This window comes from Chenopodium quinoa, unplaced genomic scaffold (assembly GCF_001683475.1).
Source record: "Chenopodium quinoa cultivar QQ74 unplaced genomic scaffold, ASM168347v1, whole genome shotgun sequence".
Taxonomy (NCBI): domain Eukaryota; kingdom Viridiplantae; phylum Streptophyta; class Magnoliopsida; order Caryophyllales; family Amaranthaceae; genus Chenopodium; species Chenopodium quinoa.
Genome location: NW_018745063.1, coordinates 2,025,406 through 2,048,743, shown reverse-complemented (window position 1 = coordinate 2,048,743; position 23,338 = coordinate 2,025,406). Strand labels below are relative to the sequence as shown.

Genomic DNA, 23,338 nt, shown 5'->3' with positions numbered 1-23,338 from the left:
GATTAGGGACAAAGCAAAGTAGGGAGCCGCCAACAAGTTTTTAAGGAACTTGTAAACCGTTCACAGATCACACGAATAAGGGACAACGAAAGACAACAACGTTTGACCCGTGAAGGTTACACCCCATTCATAATCCATGAGATTACTAACTCCATATGGTTCGGAACCACGAAAGGAGGATCGGGGATGATGGTACGAAGTGAGTCATGGAGTCACATTCGCCCGTATTGGCCTCTACTTGATTCTTATAGTGAAAAGTATTCCTGCGATCTCAAAGGCATACAAACAAAATATTTGATTCGATCCAAACTATAATTATGCTAAATTGGTTGAATATTAATGCAACACATAATTCTAAAATATTAGTGATCACTTGAATTAATGACAAGATTAAAAAGGATCCTAAACCGGTTGTCTAAATTATCTTATTAGGCGTGATTTTCAATTACATATTCCCTTTAACATGAAATATGGTGATCATAAAAAATAATAGAATAAAAATTAATATTGGAAGCAATTTAACCATAATATCGTTAGTAAAATCAAATCATAAATTAGTCTAATCATGATACTAGCAACAAGAATAAATATAAGAGTAATTAAGTGATTAATTACTCACTTTCCGCGTTTCCTTGAATTGCTACATCATGAATAAACAGTTAGTAACTTCAATAAAAAAATATAAATCAAATGAAAATTAAATTAAATAAATGTAGAGTTGATTTGGTCCAAACCCTCAGTTATTTATACCTTTCACGCCTTGGTTAAAGTATAGAACTTCAGGTATTGTATGGGCTCCTTGGAGTGCTTAAAGGAAGGAATAGTGAAAGAATGGGAAGGCTAGTGTTTAGGCTAAAGAGGGAGAAGAGAATAAATTTGTGATCAAGCTTGTTGATGATTGAAAAAGGGGAGATATGACCTCTATTTATAGAGAAAAAAGAAGGGTCGAAAAAACAAGATAAGATCCAAATTAAATCGGAATAAAACTCAATAGACATCAGTTTTTGCGGTTTTTGTTTTTATCATATCTTTTGATCCAGAAATCGGAATAAGATAAATAATATGTCGTTGAAAATCTCTTGAAATCTACTTTCTAACCCAATTAGAATCATATTAAAATCACTTGTAGAATAAAATATATGGCCGAAATAGTGGGACGGTGTCAGTTTTGGATAGAGTTTGACATTTTATTCATATCTTTTCCATTATAGCTTGGAATTGATATTATAATATATATCATTGGAAATATAATTTCAAGGGCTATCCAACCATATAAAATTTGGATAAAAACTATGAGGCACGAAAATAATATTTGTCTATCTTTGAATGTCTTTTAATTCGAATAAAATTAGGACTTTAAAAAAAAAAAAGTTTTATTCAATTTCAAACTCTTTAATCTTATCTTTTCAAAAAGGATAATTAGTATATTTTAGAAACTTATATAAGTTTATAATTTATCCTAATTGGTTTAGGAATTGGATTAAATCATTTGGACCCTCCACATGATCATTGGGTCGTAGGTAAGTTAGGATTAGGTTCGATTTGGGCTCAGTTTAATATTTTGGCCATAATTTATTCGTTATAACTCGGATTTGGGCTTATAATATATCGTTGGAAATCTCTTTTAAAGCCCCATCCAAGTATTCAATCATTGGACCCTGATTATGGACCAAAATAAACTGGATTAAACGTTTTTATAAAAAGGACACGAAATGAATTATTTTGGGTTTAAAGGCACGAAAAGAGGAAAATGGGTTATGGTTTGGGGAAATTGGCTAGAAGTTGGGTTGGTTTATGAAATGGAAATATGGATTTAAGCACTCCAAGATTAGATACTCAACCCGACCAATAATGGGGGTGAAAGGTTGTTCATCATCGGGTTTGGTTTTGGGGAGACATTTTTAGGTGTCTACACCCTCCTTAATTATTATAAACCCTCTCATTTCTAGTCAGCCAAAGACTCCAAAGAACTCCAGTGAACACAGTTATACGTTCACTCTTCTTTCCATCCTCGCTATGAAAAAACAGGATATGATTCTGAATCCATTGTCGCAAAGCAGTAGATTCATCAATTTCAGAAGAGATATGCAGATAACAATTCTGCCAAGCATACCTCGCAAACGAACACATCCTAAAAAAATGTTGTAGATTAGCACTGTCAAAAACCGAACCGAACCGGTGAAACCGAACCGATTCAAACCGATCCGAATGAGAACCGAACCGATTAAAAACCGATTTTTTGAAACCGAAAACCGACCCGAACCGCATTTTAGTAAACCCGAAACCGAACCGATCCGAGTAATGTTAAACCGTTTTAGAACCGAACCAAATCTAAACCGAACTGGAAAGGAAACCGAACCGAAAATAAACCGAACCGTTTCTAACCCGAAACCGTTTAAACTGGCATAAAAACCGTTATAAACCGAACCGTTATAAACCGAACCGTTTACAAACCGAACCGTTTACAAACCGAACCGTTTACAAACCGAACCGTTTACAAACCGAACCGTTTATAAACCGGACCGTTTATAAACCGAACCATTTATAAACCGAACTGTTTATGAACCGAATCCTTATAAATCGAACCGTTTACAAACTACTTACTACTAGGAGTGGTTATTGGGTGGGTCAGTGTGGGTCGATGCAGATCATTTACGAAGTGAGTCGGTTGCAGGTCAAGATGAATATTTAGCGGGACATAAATAATAACCAATAACTCGAGATAAAAAAAGGAACAACATATCAATATGTAATGTGACTAAAACTATTAATACTTGTTCTATGAGATTAAAACATTTTAGCAATGAAGCAACACAATATATATTAAGCATCACTAGTTCACTACAATACAACATCCATGTCTTCTTAATTAGATGCAAAACTTTCATCTATCACTTCTTTACCAATTTCAAGGACGTCTTCTTCAATATCACAATCATAACCACGTAACCAATTTTGTGTGGTCACTAACGCCTCAACATTCTTAGGCAAAAGCGCACTCCTATACTTGTTTAAAATACGACCACCCATGCTAAAAGAAGACTCTGAGGCTACCGATGTAATAGGAATGGCCAAAACATCCCTAGCCATAACAGTTAATATGGGGTACACACTACTTTGAGATTCCCAATACTTAAGAACATCGTACTTCTGCCCTTCATAAATTGGTTGTCGAGGAGTACACAAATAAGAATCAATCTCCATCGATGGCCGATTTGATGTGTCATCCTCCTCATCATCATCATTATCAACATACTAGAAAAGTTCAAACAAAATGCTTTTATTAAATAATAAAATTAAAACATAAAATTATTAATTTTGTAAACCACAATAATCAGAAATTGATTACCTTGAATATATCATCATCCAAGTGACTATTTGAATTTTCGATAACAGCTGGGATGGAGGGTGGAGCATTTGTACTTGATGTAAAACCGGAAGACAAAGAAGAATAAAAGTTATACAACTCCAAAAGAGCATCTTTAATCACCTTCGCCTTTTCAACACATGCCTCATCAACATAAAGCACTTTTAACATCTTCATCACTCGAACAAGCTTATAACGAGGATCAAGAACAATAGCAATTGATAGGATCAAACTATATTCATCCCAATAGCCCTCAAACTTTTCAAGCATAACTTTTGCCATGGGTGCAAGTTTAGGATCTATATGGGCTTTACTTATTGTGTGCTCAATTTTTAAAACACTAGCAAAATACAAATTTGCAGTAGGATATTCTGAACCAGAAAATAACACAGTGATTTCATGAAATGGCTTTAGGAAATTACATATTTTAGTAAGGGTATCCCATTCATCATTCGAAAGTTTGAATTCATAACCTATAAACCTATCAATAACCAATTTCAAGGCTTCCTTTGCTTCCAAAGCTTTTCGAATAATCGTATATGTGGCATTCCAACGAGCCACAACATCAAGACGTAACTTTCCATTAAACACACAGTTAACCTCATGAAGAGCATGCTCAAATTGAGTGAGTCTAGAATCTGAAGAATCAATATATTTACAAACCTCACGCAATTTTTGAACACTACTATCAACTTCTTTTAAACCTCTTTGAACAATAATGTTCAAGACATGAGCTGAACATCGAATATGAAAAAATTTACCATTACAAGGAAGAGGAGAAGTCAACATTAAATCTTTCTTCAAAAGGTTAACCATAACATCCATGGATCGAGCATTATCAACAGTCATTGCAAAAGCTTTACCCTGAAGGTTCCACTCCCCAATAAGTTTTAACACAAATTTTTCTACCTCAACACCAGTATGAGGAGGACCACAATATCTAAAATTCAGAATTTTAGACCTAAGACACCAATTTTTATCAACATAATGTGCCGTTAAAGTAAGATAACCTCGATTAGTACATGCTGTCCACAAGTCACAAGTGAAGCTAACTCTACCTTCAATTCCCGAAAAAGATTGCAACAACAAAGACTTAAACTTATCATGCTCATCAATACAATGTTTCAAAATAGTGTTTCTACACACATGATTCACGTTGGGGTTCAAATTCGTAAAAACTTCCCTAAGGCCATGATGCTCCACAATACTTAAAGGATAGGAATGCAAAATTATAGCTCTAGCAAGCAATTGTAAATGACTTGTTTGATTAAACAGGAGCTCAACACCACTTTCATGATTTCCAGGATGGTGTGGATTTTTATTCATGCATGTCTTAGTATGAGCTTTACAAGTTGAAGTACCAGCATTACCTGGAGTTTTATATTCATTACCGCAAACATTGCATCGAGCATATTTTATCGGAGCAAGACCAACCATCTTATCAAAAATGGTGTAATACCTCCAAACATCTGATGTTCGTCCACGCTTACTACCACTAGTGGTACGTTGAGTAGAATCTTGATTCTGAACAGTAGAATCTTGATTCTTTACAGTAGAATCCTCATCAAAACCAATAAACTCTTGCTCCATTGCTGAAAAAACAAAAACACAACAGTATAAATCAAGTGAAAAAAAAAGGCAAATTAAGGGCAAATAAAAAAAAAGGCAAATTAACACAGCAGCTCCGGACCTGCTTGCTTCAAGCAAAGCACACCAGCAACCTAGCCCAGCAACAGACAGACAACACAGCCCAGCTAACACAAGACGACAGCAAAACCACAGCTGCAATACCCTAGAAAACCAGCAGCAACCAACCCCAGCACCCAGCCTGCAGCAGAGACATCAACTAGGACAGCACAAACCATGGCCAGAAAGACTCTGCTCTGAACAGGGCAGAAAACACCCAGCAGATCCTACAATCTAGCCTTGTACATCTAGCAGATCTGGCCAGACATTAGAACAGCAGCAGCACAGGACAGACCCTAGCTAGTACTACATGCTCTAAGCTGAGGTAGTCCATCTACAATTCAGTCCTAAAATATACTAAACACTATTAGACAACTCCTATCTGAATGCACTTGCACTTTTGCAACAAAACAAAACCCAAACTTAAATCAAAAAATCCTGCTAGCATTCAGCATTAACCCACATAAACAGAAACACTAATGAGAGAACAATGCAGCTGATAGAACAAAGGATAGCATTCAGTATATTTGAAGACTAATAGAGCATTATAGACAAATCAACTCAATTGTTGCTCATGGTACTACAACCACAACCCTGATCAGAACTGAGCATAGCCAAAGCTGGTAAGGCCAGAACACCTCACAAATAGATATAACAAAAAATGAACAACAAGAACAATAAAATTAAAAAATCAGAAATTAAATGAACAACAAGAACAATAAAATTAAAAATTACATGAACAACATCAAAAAATCAGAAATTATATGAACAAATCAGAAATTATATGAAATTATATGAACAAATCAGAAGTAAAAATCAAAAAATAAAGACATGCAAGTCCTGCAAACAACGAATCAGCAACATAAAACCGAAATGAAAACAAAAAAATTAACATAAAATTACCTTTGAGCAGTGACGGCTTGAAGGAGAGGAAGATTTGAAGATGGAGAACTGGAGAATGAAAAAAAAAAACGAGAATGGAGAGATCGAAAAAAAAATCGAAAAAAACGAAACGAAAACAAAAACAATTAACTAAAATTTACCTTTGAGCTATTGAAGGCTAAGAGTTCAGAGCTTGAGAGTTGAGAACTTGAGAGTGAGTGAGGATTCAACGCTTCGATTTGAGGATGAAGAAGAAGAACGGTGAATGCTGTGGAATGAAGAGCATGAATGAAGAGGATGAATGAAGAACCTAATTGCCTTTCAGTCTTTCACAGTTTCACGTTTCACTTTTTTTTTCTTTTTTTTTTCTTTTTTTTTTCTCTTTTGCATAATATATGAACCACATGTTTATTTAATTATTAAAGAATCAAAATATCTAAATTATAAATCTAAAATGTGTTTTTCCTTTTGGTTTTTGGAGGGAAATTTCCCACCATATTTTGTTGAAATTGTCAACCAAAAAAATGAAATTAATTTTCCACTTTGTAAAAATCAAAATTTTTAATTTTATTTTAATAACATTAAACAAACTTTTATACAATTAATTAATTACATGACTTAAAAAAAAAACTAATTACATTTCTCGGATCCCGATAAAACGATATTCACCTTCATAATATCAGCTTTTATAATTTTTTTTAACACACACATTAAAATATTAAGTTCTTTAAATTATAAAATGTGAATCGGTTAGCGTGTAATTTCTAGGCGTTGCGATTAATAAAAAATCGAAAATTGTTCAATAAATAATGATGTCATATCTTAGAGAGTTAGAAGTACTACGGATTTGTTATATGGTTATATTTATATCAGTTTAGCTGTACCTATAAGCAATACACTTGTAATCGTGTAAACTTATAAATGATATAGTTGACTAGTAGATTAGTACATAAATACAAATTACTTAATTAGATATGAGTTATGTCTACATGAGTGATTGACTAATATGACTATATGAGCAATTGTCAATTTAGCATAGCTGCATAACAGATTAGCAGCGTACTAGACTATCATACTCGGTAATATACTAATACCATTTCAGTATTTGATCTACTAGACTCAAGTTAAAAGTTACTCTTTCTGATTAACTTGTTAGTCTAATTAAGTAATTACTAATTACTAATTAGTGACTTAAGCCTTAAGGGTAAACCAGTAAAGGATATACAAAAATATAATAATCTTATGTTTCTCATCCCTTTATACTAATAATATCTAACTATGAGAATATGAGATGGTTATATGTTATGTATCTGTATAATCGATTGAAGGAATCAACATTACCTTCTTCTTCATTAATGTTTTCTTTCATTATACAAATCAAACTACTCTGTAATATCTTCATGTATAACTTTATGCAAATATATAATGATAAACGAGTCTTAATTATCAGACTTGTTGACTAATTAAGTATCGAATACCAAATTGCAAATTTCGATGTCACAACAACTCATCAAATCATGATTATGACACTATTAACTAAATGATCAAATCAGAAGCAGATAATAATCTGATAGTAAAACAATAATACATTAATGCACTAAACTTTTATAATCTACTTCATAATAAACTAGTAAGATCAGTATAGCTAAACTTAAATCATAACATGATATGTATTTATAAAATTAATGAGAATTTGCATATAATATGATGCCTCAATATGAAGTGATGAAGTCTCGGCTTGATATAAAACTTGTTAACTAGCAAAAAGTTAGAAAGTAGTACAAAATTTTTTGAAATCAAAAACAGACTCGAACCGTAATTTAGTAAATCTGAAATAAAACCGATCTATATAATGTTAAATCGTAGAAGAACCAAACCCGTGAACGAACCGAACCAGTTATAACCGAACTAAAATAAAACTAAACCAAAAAACAACCGAACCGTTTCCAACCTGAAACTGTTTGAACCGGGATAATAACCATTTACACCGAACCGTTAACAAACCGCAACCCGTCTGCACCGAACCGTTTACTACCTGGAATTTTTACAACCCGCACCGTTTACAAACCGAACCGAATTTAAACCGGGTTAAAAACCATTTACACCGAACCGTTAACAAACCGCAACCCGTCTGCACCGAACCGTTTACAACCCGAACCAAATTTAAACCGGGTTAAAAACCGTTTACACCGAACCGTTAACAAACCGCAACCCGTTTGCACCGAACCGTTTACTACCCGGACCGTTTACAACCCGGACCGTTTACAACCCGAACCGAATTTAAACCGGGTTAAAAACCGTTTACACCGAACCGTTAACAAACCGCAACCCGTTTGCACCGAATCGTTTACTAACCGAACCGTTTATAACCCGAACCGAATTTAAACCGTTCAAGAATAAACCGAAACCGAACCGAACCGATAATTATTTAAACCGTACCGAAACCGACCCGTAAGACATTTGAACCGATTTCAAACCGACCCGATTTCAAACCGAACCGATTTCAAACCGAACCGAAACCGAACTGTCAAACCGTTTTGACAGTGCTATTGTAGATCCTCCATTGCCATACCACAGGAATCACAGGTGTCCTCTATATCTACACCCCTTCGGACCAGGTTTGACTTAAGTGCCAACCCATTCATCACAAATTTCCACAAAAACAGACTTCACTTTGGCGGAATATTGAGCTTCAAGATAATCCTATAAAAAGTAGGGTCAGTTAAAAGATCTTGTGACTAGGTAGTGATCCTTTCACGTCAAATATTCTTTCACGTCACATATTACATTAATTATTTGGCCTACATTCGATTCTCTTATTGCCCTTTGCCATGATCTTTTCGCAACACTCAATTCATTCCAAAATTATTAATGAGATTGTCAAAATTTTATAATTTTATTTTGAAAATGGAAACGAACACTTAATTTTGGATGGGAGTAAAATGCAATTAATTTTTTTTCTCCTTTAAAGTGATTTAAAAGGTGTGAGCATGTATTGAAAATCATGTAGTGAAAAAAAAAAAGTGTATTTAGTATTTGAATGTGAGATAAAGGAAATTATCATTGTAATAAGACTAATAACGGCACAAATAAAGGGAGTTGCTGGATATGCATTCGCATTGCGTGAACGATGGGATAAGCCTTTCTAAAGGGAAAGAAGATTGGTTTTACTTCAACTAATTGGAATTTAGGAATTCAAAGATGCGATTAGAGGTTTTGTTGAACAGTGTTTGACTGTTTTCTAACATTCAACTACTCCCCCTGTGTTTTTTAAAGTGTTACAGTTTGACCGACACATAGTTTTAGGCAATTTAATTGACTTAAATAAAGTAAGAGGTAAGTGGGGTATTTGAAGTATTAAAAAATTGTAAAAGAAAGATAGTGAGGTTAATAGTTTATTGAAAAGTAATAAATGTGAGAGGAAAGATAAGATAAAAAAAAGTAATAGTGGGTTTGAGTGGGGACCATGAGAGAAGAGAGATATAGTTTTTTAATATAGTTTTTTGTCAAAAAAAGAAGTGTAACACTTAAAAAAACACGGCCTGAAATGAAAAGTGTAACACTTAAAAAAAACACGGAGGGAGTAATTGGAATTTAGGAATTCAAAGATGCGATTAGAGGTTTTGCTGAACAGTGTTTGACTGTTTGCTTACATACCAGGGATTTAACTCATCATTAGATGGTATTGGATTTGTTGGCATAATTCTAGGTATTCATTTTTTTAATCTTGTTGGATTAAATTTATACTCCCTCCGTTTTTAAATACTTTTTCTTCATGCGCAGAGTTTTAGAAGAAATTGGAGAAAATAATAATACATGGAGGTAGTGGGGTAAGTGGAACAATAAAAAATTGTAAAAAGCAAAAGTAGTGGAGAGGATTGGAGGAGAGAAAATATGTGGTGGGTCCACTAGGTGAGAGAATTTAGTTAAATATTGTAAAAAAAATTCCAAATAAGGAAATGGAGTAAATATTTAAAAATGGCCGAAAAAGGAAAGTGGAACAAGTATTTAAAAACGAAGGGAGTAAGAATTATACAATTATAGACGACATATTGGTGATAGTGTGGTGCTTCATTAACAATTACCAAGATTAGACCGGCCATCCGGGCAAGATCGATAAAGATGGTTATAAATCCAATTATAAACTCGGACCAGTTTAGATTTTTATTTTAATTGTTTCTATTGCATTTAGAAAAAAAAATGATACTCCTTTTTTTTTATAAGTGCCCTACAGTGATGTGACACACTCACCGATACAAAATTTTGACAAATAATATCTTTAATTATCATTAAATATAAATTACAATAATTTAATATTAATAATTATTCATTAAGAGAATTCTAACAAATACCTAAAAGAATTCATTTTTTCTTACATATAAAGTTCAAACATTTATCAAAGTAGATATAGTGTCAAAATTGCCAATGGAGCACTTAATAAACCAGGTTGGGTAATAATGGTTGTTTAATGCCAATATTAAAGGTCTAACTTAAAACTTCTTATTAATTAATACTTTGTAATATATGTATCATATCAGGGTGGTTAATGTGCACCATAGTTAGTTATGTCTTGGGAGCTCTTTTGTTTTGTCTTTATATCACAACTTTAGTTGTTGCCATCAAAATGAGGGAAAATATGTTTTTTTAAAAAAAATTAAGAGTATTAATATCCACACACTATTTTTAAGAGATAAAAAGAAGAGACCAACAGTTAATATTAATGAGGGAAAATAATACGTAATTAAACATTTTGATAGAATATAATTGTCCATATCTGTTCTATATATTAAAAGACGTTCCTTTCAAAAGGAAGGTGTCACTGCCATGTGACACTTTTCAAATTATATGCGCCATGTCACATTACTATCTAAAGTGTATATGCCACGTAAGCTTGCCACTTTATAATTTTAAAAAATATTTTTAGGTGTATAAATATCCACACGCTATTTTTAAGATATAAAAAGAAAGACATTGAACATTAACGAGGGCGTAATTAAACATTTTGTTATAATATAATTGTCAAAATCTATACTAAAATTATGCTTTGAGCAAGATTCAAACTCGTAACCTCTTACACATGAAAATCATATACTTCCTCCGTTCTTTTATTATTGCACCACTTGCCTTTTTAGGAAGTTTCACAAATATTGCACCATTTCCTCTTTAGGAAAAAAATTATTTGTGTTCACACTACAAATACCCAACATATCCTTGCTTTTTCACACTTACTTTTTAATTTATCAATATGTCACATGGGCAATTTTGTATTTTTACCTTTCTCTCTCTTACTTTTTTCCACTACCAAAATATTTGTATCCAACCTCTATGATGCAATAATAAAAAAACGGAGGAAGTATTAGCCATCTCAACCAACTTTTATTAATGTTTTAATTTTCACATAACATATATATTCCTTTCATTTATTAATTAAATTAGATTAAATTAGAAGTTATATAATTTATTATTCACAAGATTTGAAAACAAATACATATTACGTTTTTTAAAATAAAAAGTAACAACTGAAGCAAAGCTTGGACCAAACACTAGCTAGACAAACGGTCAAACTTACAAAGGTAGAGATTGTTATGCGAGTAAAAAAGAAGAATAGAGCATGCAAAGGAAAAAAAAAAAAAAACACGCCCAGTGGGACTCGAACCCACAATCGCTTGATTAGAAGTCAAGCGCCTTATCCATTAGGCCATGGGCGCTCTGGCTATATTCTCTACTGGCTTTTTTACTATATAAATAAATCAAGCGCATTTTGGATTCTTTTTTCAAAATTTTCATCCACTTTTGAGTTCTTAGTAGAGTTATTATTACTAACTACAAGTATATTATTTCTAATTATGATCTCGGTAGTAATTTTCAAAATTAATTGAAAAGACAATTGTAAAGTGAGATAAGACCTGAATTTAAAATTTGAACAAAATGTCGTATTACACTTGCATTGCTAGCTCATTTTTTATTCGGTTTCCAATTTCAAATCTTCTAATATTTCCTTCATTTCACTAAATTGGGTTTTTTTATACATAGTCCTAAAGGCTATGTATAAAAAACAACAATTTCACAATAATTAATGTTCTTTTCCTTATTCAAAAGGAATCTAATATTATTATTGGTTTAAAAACTAATTCATTTAATGTAGTGTAATTGGTAGAATAAATTGTCATCACACTACATTTAATAACGAAGCATTTAAACTTTTTTTTTTAAGAATAGTAAAGTAGTAAACTGATTATAATAAACTCCTGCAAATCTTAAAAATTCCCCATTTCACATCTTCATGTTCCATAAAAATCAAACATTGTAAATTCTGTAAACACATTCATTCAACCAAGCAATAAACATGAATATAATTAGCCTTTTATTAACAAAACATAGCTTACTACATAATAATTAGAAACATGTCAAACATCTCAAACAAAAGCCATAACATCTACTCTAAAACTCAAAAATCATCACAATAGCATATATATTACAGTACTACCCAAAAATATTTCAACCCAAATTAATAAACCTTAAAAAATTCGTCAAAAAATATCGGCCAAATTTCATGATATCATATCATTCATATGACAAAATATATTAGACTTTTGGCAGAAGTTATACATTACCTTGAATTGAAGGGGATTTACAAGCAATTGCCGATAAACGATAGATCAAATGTTATGCTTTATTGTTTTATACTTCATATATATAGTTGATTATATTTATTTATTTATTTGATGGAGCTTTATCGTCGGTGAGTTTCTGTACGGGATACTGTCGACACCGTCAATAATTAGCCGTATATAAACATTTATATCGCTAATCAAGTCTTGATTAGCATACCGACTTAACATCCATGTCGGCCTTTCCTGGCCACGTGGAGAGCTGCTTCAGGCCACATAGGCACCTGCTGCCTACAAGGTCGGTCTGACACCTATGTTGATAGGTGGCACCAGCTTGGTTACCTTCCTATAAATACCCAAGCATATTTTCATTATAAGGTACAATCTCTCTCTACATCTTTATCTCTTTCTCTCTCCAGAAATACTTTCTTACCTTCTCATTTATTCTTCTCATCAAATTGCTAACTTTAGCATCGGAGCGGTTATTCCCGGATAACCCCCGGGTTAGCTGATTTGTGTTGACTGTGCAGGAGCTGAATTGGACGGTAAACCTTTACCAACCCTCAAGGATTAACGTAACCGGAGCTCATTCGGAAGAGCTTCAGTTTTGCCCCAACGAGATCTTTCTTTCATGGAGGATGGAGTTTTATCATCGGTGAGCTTCACTATGTATTACATATAGGGCTGATTATATTTCTGAGAGAAAATGAATTGAGAGTCGATGATTGAGTTTTTTTTTCTTGGGAAAATGCATATTTATTGTAATTATTAATATAGGTGTGAATAGTATTAATTACATAATTGAGTAAATTGATTAATCTGTTTTACTTCGTGTTTTCTTGAAAACATAAGAGAATAAAATATGTTATTAATGCTTTTATATAGCCCTTATGTCTATATATAACATCTACCAAAGTGCCAATATAATTTAGATAAAAAAAAACAAATATGTAGTACAAAGTATAACCAATATTGTTTTGACATCTGTTCCTATTTGTTTCTATTTTGATTGTGATTTTTTTTTTTCATTAATTATTTTTTTTAAAAAGAAACAATTATAGAAATTAAGTTTTGCATCAGCAATGGTCAGTTAATATAGTGCACTTACTGTAAAACAAAGGTAATTTAACTTCATTACCTACAACAAAACTACAAAAGTGCCAAGTAATCATAAAATATTTGCAGTCACAACCCCTAGGGACATTATACACTTTGTTTTCGTCTATATTGCCCACCCGGGGGAATTATGTTGGCTTCAAGGAATCAAGGTTCTCGCATTCAACATCAGACAGTCGCAGAAGCACAAACATAGACAACATTGATCTGTGCCATTTACCAAAAAATGGGAGTCATGGCATATCCATGACTATGGGTCACATTGTTCAGATAACTTTATGATATAACATTATGCATATCGACTAGAACCAAAATTCGTAAACTGGCTTCGCAAAGATTATCCTATCCCATTAACGAGTTCCAGCACCCCTGTGAAAGATACTTTTAACAAAGGCAGTATCAGGCTTAATCCTCCAACTCGATGATCTTGACCACGGATGCATCACCAAGTTTCTGGCAAATGACAACTCGATCATGCGATTTGACGATTCCCAAAGCCTTTCCGTGATCTAGTGCAACCTTCAAGATGGTTTCATTTGTCGCACTTGTAGACTCAGCCTGCGTAATAAGAATTGAAATGATACCCAATCATGAAAAAATATTTATTTCAACTACTGAATTTTTGGTGCAATATTCACTCAGTAACTCAGTCACTTCAACATCAATTTTACTTGGCAACAAATAGGAGCCATAAAATTAAAGCAAACTTTCAACATCTGATACATCTAATATCTAATACAGTACACATTCTAACAAACACAACATGGGAAAGTGGCCTAGAGTGAATGGAAGTCTAATAAGATTAAAAGCGATAGAAATTAAAAATTGAAAGTAGAAGGTAACATTAGGTGAATCAAGTTTCTGGAAAAAAGTATTTAAAAAAAAGGGAGAGAACAAACAATGCAAGATTAATTGACAAACTTACGGGATGTCTAGGATCCGCAAGCATGGGGAAGAGGCCTCTAACTATCAATGACTGCCTTGCCTGACAATTAATTGAGAAAAGAAACACAGTGCGTCAGAAAAGTAGCCCAACATCCTGGAAAGTAGACCACAAATGCAGATAAATAGAAACCAGAAAATGTATAAAATAGAGCAGAAATAAAACATATTTAGACAAGTTAAGGGACTTCATATCCCAGCATCGACAAGACACCGTATGTTGGGCAATGCACCTTTCAACTGAACCAACATATACATTGTAGCTGAAGTGAAAAATTAAAAAAATTTCAGCTTGATATTATATACTACCAGCTTTTCCTTATTATCTATCACATACTGATAAAAAAAATTATTATATGCTGATAATATCAAGACAAATTCAATCGTAAAGGACAAAACAGATAATGAATAAGATACTCAAAAAGAAATTTCAGAACCATTAACAGCATTTCCTTCAGCTGACAACATGGTTGCTCTCCATCCCAAAAAGTTGTAATGATTATGGTTTCAATAGCACATATCATTATTTAATTTACATAACAATAGTCAGAGTTGCATTAAAGTTGTAACATAACAACACTTATCATATATGTGTTGTCAATAAATACAATACATTAAGTGATTTGGCCTGACTGACTTTTTTTTTTTTTTTTTTTGAAGGAAACCAACTTTTTGGGATGGAAAGTATACCGTAGTAAAAATAGGATTATCAAATCACATGCCCTGAAAAACATGCCGATGTCAATATCTATTATCAACCAACTTGAACACAACAAGATTCCAGCCTGCTTACCTCAAAGGCACCACTAAAGCTCCACTTTAGTTGATTTGTCTTAAGACGAGGAATCACAACTGAGAGAATTGGCATTGGTGGCCGGTATTTAGCAAGCAACCTGCAAAAAAACATTAACATGACCATGAGTCAACTGTTTAATCACAACAATTCACTCGCCAAGTCATCAGGGCCTTCAGGGGCACAAACATTACCTTCTATATATATACTAAAGTAACAACCGATGATGTCATCACTGCCTACGTGTCACTTTCTTATTTTATTTACCTTATTTAACATTGCTTTGAAAAATAAATTCCATTTGAATTTTTAAATTTTTGGTTTTTTTATAGATATTATGTTATTTAGTTATTTATGATTTTGTTAACGATAATTAATAATATAATTTAATTGAAATTTCCTAATTAAATATGAAAATTATGCACTTTTGGGAATTGTATATTCATATTTAATCAAAAATTAATTAGGAAAACGGAGGAAGTAGTTATTTTATTTCAATATGTGTTAAAAGTTTACAATTCAATTCTTATTATAAAACCGTGCATCGCACGGGATTAACTTAGTTATCCAGTATACAAAGACACAAAGTATAGCTAGCTTGCAACATCTTATTTTCCTATGTAATGTTTGGGGGTGGAGAGAGGCTCGTTGAGCATTTAACATAAACATAATGCTAAATTTTAGTTTGAAATATACCTTGCAGCCCTCCCAGAAGAAGTGAAACAGATGATCACAGATGCCTTTACCTTCAAGGCAGCACGCACCTACAACAGAGGACACACTAATTTCAGATATTATAATATATATTAATATAGACATACACATACACATACACATGTAAATGTAAAATTTTAGATGGGACTTACAGCAGAAGAACCGATAGATTCCAGGTGAGACATTGGCTCTCCCACATACTTGACAGCTTTCTTGAAGTACTGATCTTGATTGAATACCTTTTCAGCCTACATTATAAAGTAAGAGTCAGTAATAAATAATTAGATAAACAAAAAGGGAATAAACAGGCATGAAGACAATATTGAAAAGGATTCTGCATGGTGACAAGGCCCCAGATATTCAGTTTACCTCAAAACAAATCCTATCAACTGTTCTAACAGTGTCAACAGGATATAAACCTCGTTGTGTCTCAGCTCCAAGAAGAATTGCATCACTACCTGAAATCATTAACAGTCAACCAATCATGAGTTGTGCATCATATATCTATAGTAGAGCACAATACTAAAATGCCTTTTACTGGGAAAAATTGCATGCACACAGGGAACACAAAAAAGGCATGTAGGAAACAGTTTGAGGACATTACAAATAAAAATGAATAAGAGGACAGCCAAGATAAAAATAAATATTAACAGCTAGGAACAAAGCATGGTTGACAGACCATCTAATACAGCATTCGCAACATCAGTTGCCTCAGCACGTGTAGGCCTCAGATTATTGGTCATGCTATCAACAACACGAGTAACAACAGCAGGCTTCCCAACCATATTGCATCTGTGTAAAGCAGCCTTTTGGAACAAGAAAACCTTCATTGGAAAAATAACAGAAGATTAGTTAAAATAGTGGATAACAGTGCATATCCACTGCTAGAGCGTGTTTGAAGTCCTTTGAACCATAAATAGAAGACGGGAAGCAACTAAAGTCAGTGTTGCAAAAATGGTAGACCTTCTGAGGAGGGAGATCTATGCCCAAATTTCCACGGGAAAGAATGATACCATCTGCTTCTTGTAGAATTTCATCAAAATGAGTCAAACCCTAGACATATAAAACATTAAGTAATTCAATAATGTACAATTAAACAAAATATTGAAAGCAATACAGCATATAATGCTGGGGAATGAATAAAGAGGATTTTAGAAGCTCATTATTGTGGAATGAAGCATGATGGCTCGTACCTCAACATTTTCAATCTTTGCAAATATCTGAGTCTGACTAAGTTCACCTAAACTTGACAGCAGCTCACGTGCCTAAACAAAAAACGAAAAGATACAATTAAATATAGGAATGCATAGGAGGAGATTACTCAAAAGATAACCATATTGCACCACCTACTTGGCGAACATCTTCTGCATGACGAGTATATGACAGTGAAAGAAAGTCAATTTTGTTTTGAACACCCCAGGTGCTTATAACCTGAACAGCATTGAAGAGGTCAAATTATTGATCCAATAAGAACAAGAAAGCTGGAGATAAAAGGCAAAAATCAAGCATAAAATAAACCAATAAAAACCTGCAACCCAACAGCACACCACCATCACAACCCCCCCCCCCCCCCCGGGCAGATAATTTATAAACTTTCATATAATAACCCAAAGCCTCATTGATGTCATATCAATTATATTAATTCCTATTGTCATTTACATGGATTTAGTCTACCAAGATTCTAAAGCTACAACCTCCAAACCATATCATATAGGTGACCAAATGGTTAATACTCGTATAGTCGTATCAAGCATTAATATGCACCATCCATCTCAGAAAAACCACAAGACAGCACCTAATCTGATAAAGTACCCCTTGGATTGCTACTTCAGGAAATCCATTGTAAACATCAATGATCCACAGAAAAATGCAAATACCCATTACACTCTTTTTATATTCCTTGCACTATGATGTTCTTAAAAACATTTTGAGGGGTAAAAAAACAAGAAGTAGAAGAAAAAAGACAAAATGAAAGTGAAACCTAACTAAAAACTCTGCTGAATAGTATCAAGCAATTCTCAACCCACCAAGCCAATCTCTTGCATTATTACTTTTAACATTAACTACGTTGCATGTCCATCATAAATTGAACCGTATCATCAATATTTTAAAGATAACAGCATCGTGTCCCCAATCTAAAAAAATGTGTCAACCTCATATCAGGGAATGATTTTAAAGATCACAGCATTGTGTCTCCAATCTAAAAAAATTGTCAGCCTCATATCAGGGAATGATCTAAGCTTATGCATACTCAAGCTTAAATGTATCAGTTCCATCATACAAACACATTCATAAATTGCTAAAAGACTTTAACAGCACAGCAGGGAAATAAACATAATAAGAAATTTGTTATAAATTAAATTGACTGCTGGAAAAATCTTGGAAGAAATTTTAACAGAAGTGGCGATCCTAGAAAAATATCCAATACATCTTCCTCCATATTCTAGAATCACTCTACATGGAGGAGAAGCAAAAACCAAAAAAAAACTCAAAGAGAAAAAAGATGGGTAAGAATATAAATCTTGTCACGAAATTTAATTAATCAACAGATTAATGATTATAAATAATGGGCGTTGTAAAATAAAGAGTAAAGATAAAAAAAATATATATATAAAAACAAATACACTTAAAGAACTGAATTAACAGAAAGATTACAGACCTCCTTGTCCTTCTCTGACAGAGTAGGCATATCTATACGAACTTGTGAAGCATGCAAAGTGAAAAGTGTGCCATCCAATGTTGCGGAATTGTTGATCACACAAACCACATCATCCCCTTTCACCTCAGAAACCTACTCAAATAATGCAGACCATTGTAACTCAGATGCAAAAAATACTAGCAATTTAAACAATTGGCGGTAAAATTTATCAAACTTAAAACTTAGAGTTGCAATTCCGTAGTTTTTTTTATTATGAGACCTGTATGCATGTAATAAATAATGCACCACGAGCCTCATATATATAAAAGCCAAAACAAACGCAAATAAATTACAGTAAGATAGTTAACAAATTTATTCTCACCTCCAGCCAAACAGATGTAGTTTCACTTCCAGTGAACAAATATTTACCCATAAAGATCATATCTCCCTTCTTCACAGCCTGTAAAACATTCAATATGCACTTAGTATAGCACATTATAAACCAAATTTGCTTGAATGTTCCATATACATACAAACAAAGCATAAAAAACTTTATACAGTGTCAGATTTGTCAGCTTTTTGGTAAAATTAAGGAAAATAATAGTCTGTCATAAAATCTATTTGTATGTAATGAATTACCCAGTCTAAAATACAGACATGGGTATAAAAGCCTCCTAATTGGTGAAAATAATTAGATACATTTACAAATACACAACACGCCCATGGACATAAACCATTTAATAATCCAAATAAAAGGCATACATCATGTTTGCAAATATGAATCTGACAAATTTAAGAGAGGGGGGGGGGGGGCACCCAATGATTTCCAAAAATCTTTAAAACATATATGTAAAGTTATATAGATAAAAAGGATTTTGAACATTATAAATGGAGACAGCAGGAAGAATTGGAGGAAAAGACAAGGATTTCTTCCAACAACGACAACAAAGCCTTAATCCCAAAATGATTTGGGGTTGGCTAACATGAATCGTCACAAGGAAACGTCCATGACGGAAAAAGAGCATACCAAGATAATCGATTAAATAAAAGTTGGAAAAAAAATAGTGTGTAAAGTGAGAAATAGAAAAGAGTGGTTTAAAGCAACCTATAGCATAATAGTTCACATCTTATGCAATGCTGTGTTAATTTTTTAAATCTGCCAAAATGGAGAAGTAGACAAATTCTAACTATATAGTGATTCATACACTAACAGATGTTATTGAAAAACATTGGAAGTTGGAACCTTCCATGTTCCAACCATTTTCAAAACCCAGACATAGGAATGGAGGCAAAAGACCAGAACCATGTTACCAGTTCCCTAACAAAAAAAACAATCACTCCACCTATAACAAGTATGGATAAAATAAACTACTAACCTTAGCAAGTCCGTTGAAATTGATGGGCAATAGATCTGAGGAGGCATCTTGATCCAGGTCAGGTGTGAGAGTAACAAATTCATTTTCCTTGAGTGCGATTTCTTTCCCAGTCTTATTAACAACTTGCAACTCAGGCCCAACTGTGTCGAGCATGACCTACATAAGAAAGATGTTTTCATCTATTTCACTTGTTGCTGAACAATTAAATTGTGACAAAGAATAATATTTGAAAACATATCACCAAGACGTAGTATTTATAATCAAAATGCTATTGCGCTCAAATAGAACATAAATCTTAAACCACCCGATTACCATCCTATAGAATACAAAACCAACTCAAACCAAATGTACTTCGTAAAAGATAATTTTTTCTTGTGTACTTATGGGATTAAGAAAGCATTGATTGGTTGTACTTATTGTAAACTTTTTCAGACATGAGTGAATATTCTAAGCATCTAAACTTTGTTTCAGCAACAAATTATAGCGCAAATAAATACCACAGAATTCTATTTCACTTTTATGAAAGATATAACTTGGCTCTACATCAAAACAGATAGTTACTTCATACTGGCAAAACCATTAGGTAACCAGAAAGGCAAACACTTTCAATTGCAACAAAATTTCTGAACATCATGATTTCGTATGGAATACAAAGAGATCACAATTCCCAAATTACATCAACAAAAATCCAAAAATTTTGATCAACATCAATGTAAATTTACTCACAGATCCATAATATCTCAGGATACCTTCAAAACAGAAAAAACAAAGATACATAATATTTTGAGGTTTTTTACCGTTACATTAACATCCTCACCAATATTGTACTCTCCACTTAAGTACCAACGGCAGTGCAACAACCTAATTTTTAATTGAATAAGACAGTTTATAGTCATTTTCGGCGAAAACCCGGCTTCTAGTTATCAGCTTGATGAAAAAGCAAAGGTACATCCTATACACTACGTAATTATAGACTCATACACACTCAAAACCAGATTTTTAACTCACATCATACTAGTAGTATACGTAGCACACTTAGCTACTAAAAAATCAACCAAATAACGAAAATCGAAATCGCGGTAATGGAAAGCAACATACAGCGCAGAGTTTCTTTGTACTCTTAACAGCAGCCTTCAAATTCTCAAGAGTTTGGCGATGAGTATCAGCGTCTCCCCATGAAAAATCAAATCTAGCAACTACATCAAACCAAAAACACTGTAAATTATCAAAAAATCGAAGAAATGAATCAAAATCGCTGATAATAATCCAAAAAATGCGCAGAAAAATCACCTGACATTCCAGCTTTAAGCAAACTGGAAATAACTTCAACGGATTCAGAGCGAGGACCGAGAGTTCCAACGATCTTCGTCATTGCAGGGAAAAACGACTGCAAAAATTGATCAAAATCAGAGATTCAGATGAACAAATGAAAATCCGAAAATTCAATTAAATTGATTATAGATTGAGGAAAACTTACAGATTTAGATGGCTCGAGAATTGAAGCCATACGAATTGGTTCCTCGAGGAGCAAATTAGTGGAAGGCATGATTGATTGATTGCTTTGATTAGATTTGATTGATGACTTGAAGAAGTTCTTGAGCAGTTGAAGAAGTCTTCAATGGAGGAGAGAGAAAGTGAAGGAGGAGGAGAGAGAGAGAAAGGCGAGGGTTTGTGACGTTTGACAGCACAAAGGGAGGGTTTGATTCCCTGCTGCTCAAGAAATATCCTTTTTTTTTCTTTCTTTTTTGGTAATTCAAGGGGCCGGTTTTAATGAGGTTTTTTTTTGTTGAAAATGTTGAATTTAAATAAACCTACTAGAATTTGGAGATGGAATATTTTGTGATTTTTGTATAGTACAAGTGACCACTTTGGTTTTGTGGGGCACTCAGTGCTACCCGCCACCCCCTCTACCTACACGTCAATGAGCACGTTCCTCGCGAGTTCTTACTATGAAGTAGTACGACTGGTACCCTTGTTGTAGATCCCATCAAATTAACTCAGTACTTAATTACCTGATTTAAATTTTAAATTAATTAATTAAGGATCTATTCTCTTCAATTTAATTTCATTTCAATTCAGTTTTTAATTTCCATCTCTCATAAATAATTCACTTCAGCTCGGTAAATCAAAACAAGCTTAAGGCCCTGTTTGATTCACCTTAATTTGGCTGAATTGAAATTATTTTTACTAAACTGAAATTATTTTTACTAAACTGAACTTATTTTTACTGAACTGAACTTAATTTTACTGAACTGAAATTATTTTTACTGAACTTAAATTATTTTTACTGATTTTCTATTATAATTCTTCTTTAAGAAAACTGAATTTTACTGAACTTAACTTATTTTTACTGAGCTGAAATTATTTTTACTGAACTGAAATTAATTTTACTGAACTGAACTTATTTTTACTGAACTGAAATTATTTTTACTTAATATTATTTTTTTAAGATGAAGAGAACAAGGCCTAAGTTTAGATTGTACGGAGTATTTGTTATTGTATGATGTATAGGTGATTCAAAATTTCAAACTGAAATCCATTAGATCAATGGCTAATGTTTGTTGTGTGAGGCTAGTCAGGCTACTATTAAAATCATGGGCATGTTTTATAATGGTCTTTTAGTTGACTTTAGGCTTTTTGCAAGTGAAAAAACAGCCACAAACCTATTTGGTTACTCTATATCTCTTTCACAAATTCTTGATTAAGGCAGATTTTTATTATGTTATTACTGTAAGATGGGCTAATGTTACCTTATAAGTATTTAAAGTTATCTCTATATACTACAACGGTTATTTTTTTTTAATATAAATGTTACCTATATAAACAATTATAATATTTAGATGAAGCATATTAGCTTTCATAACATGTTATCCATTAGAAATTACAATACAATCAAAATCATTACAATTTAAAGTTACCTTTAAAGGGATTAAAGTTGCCCTTAAATTGACGGTCTTCAAACTTAATATTTGTATAATTATTAAGCATGCTTGTAACAATGAGTTTTAATTCATTAAGGCACATTTAAATCCGCGAGTTTGAAACATGGTTGATTATTACGCCGTATAAATTTAACTTTGATTAGAGTATGTTAATATATATTAGCGATTTTTACTCCTTATCTACGCATTTGTTGGTCTTTAGAGATTAATACAATCGAAAATGATATGTAAAGTTGAATATAGGAAGTAATATGAAAACATAATAATAGAT

General features: G+C 32.9%; 1 protein-coding gene and 1 non-coding gene across 2 annotated transcripts; both read right to left on the bottom strand.

The window, feature by feature from the left end:
• Positions 1 to 11,570: 11,570 nt before the first annotated feature.
• Positions 11,571 to 11,643, bottom strand: TRNAR-UCU. Its single transcript has one exon. It is a non-coding gene; the product is annotated as a tRNA-Arg (tRNA).
• A 2,013-nt stretch (positions 11,644 to 13,656) lies between these two features.
• Positions 13,657 to 21,818, bottom strand: LOC110709254 (pyruvate kinase 1, cytosolic-like). The gene is made up of 16 exons (XM_021887469.1): positions 21,603 to 21,818; positions 21,416 to 21,512; positions 21,224 to 21,321; positions 20,126 to 20,281; positions 19,132 to 19,209; positions 18,771 to 18,902; positions 17,462 to 17,542; positions 17,305 to 17,376; positions 17,075 to 17,164; positions 16,791 to 16,935; positions 16,481 to 16,569; positions 16,264 to 16,359; positions 16,094 to 16,161; positions 15,398 to 15,497; positions 14,588 to 14,647; positions 13,657 to 14,220 (listed from the first exon to the last, which is right to left on the bottom strand). The coding sequence occupies exons 1-16, from the start codon at positions 21,669 to 21,671 to the stop codon at positions 14,068 to 14,070; spliced, it is 1,584 nt and encodes a 527-aa protein (XP_021743161.1). The 5' UTR covers positions 21,672 to 21,818; the 3' UTR covers positions 13,657 to 14,067.
• Between the last annotated feature and the right edge of the window lie 1,520 nt (positions 21,819 to 23,338).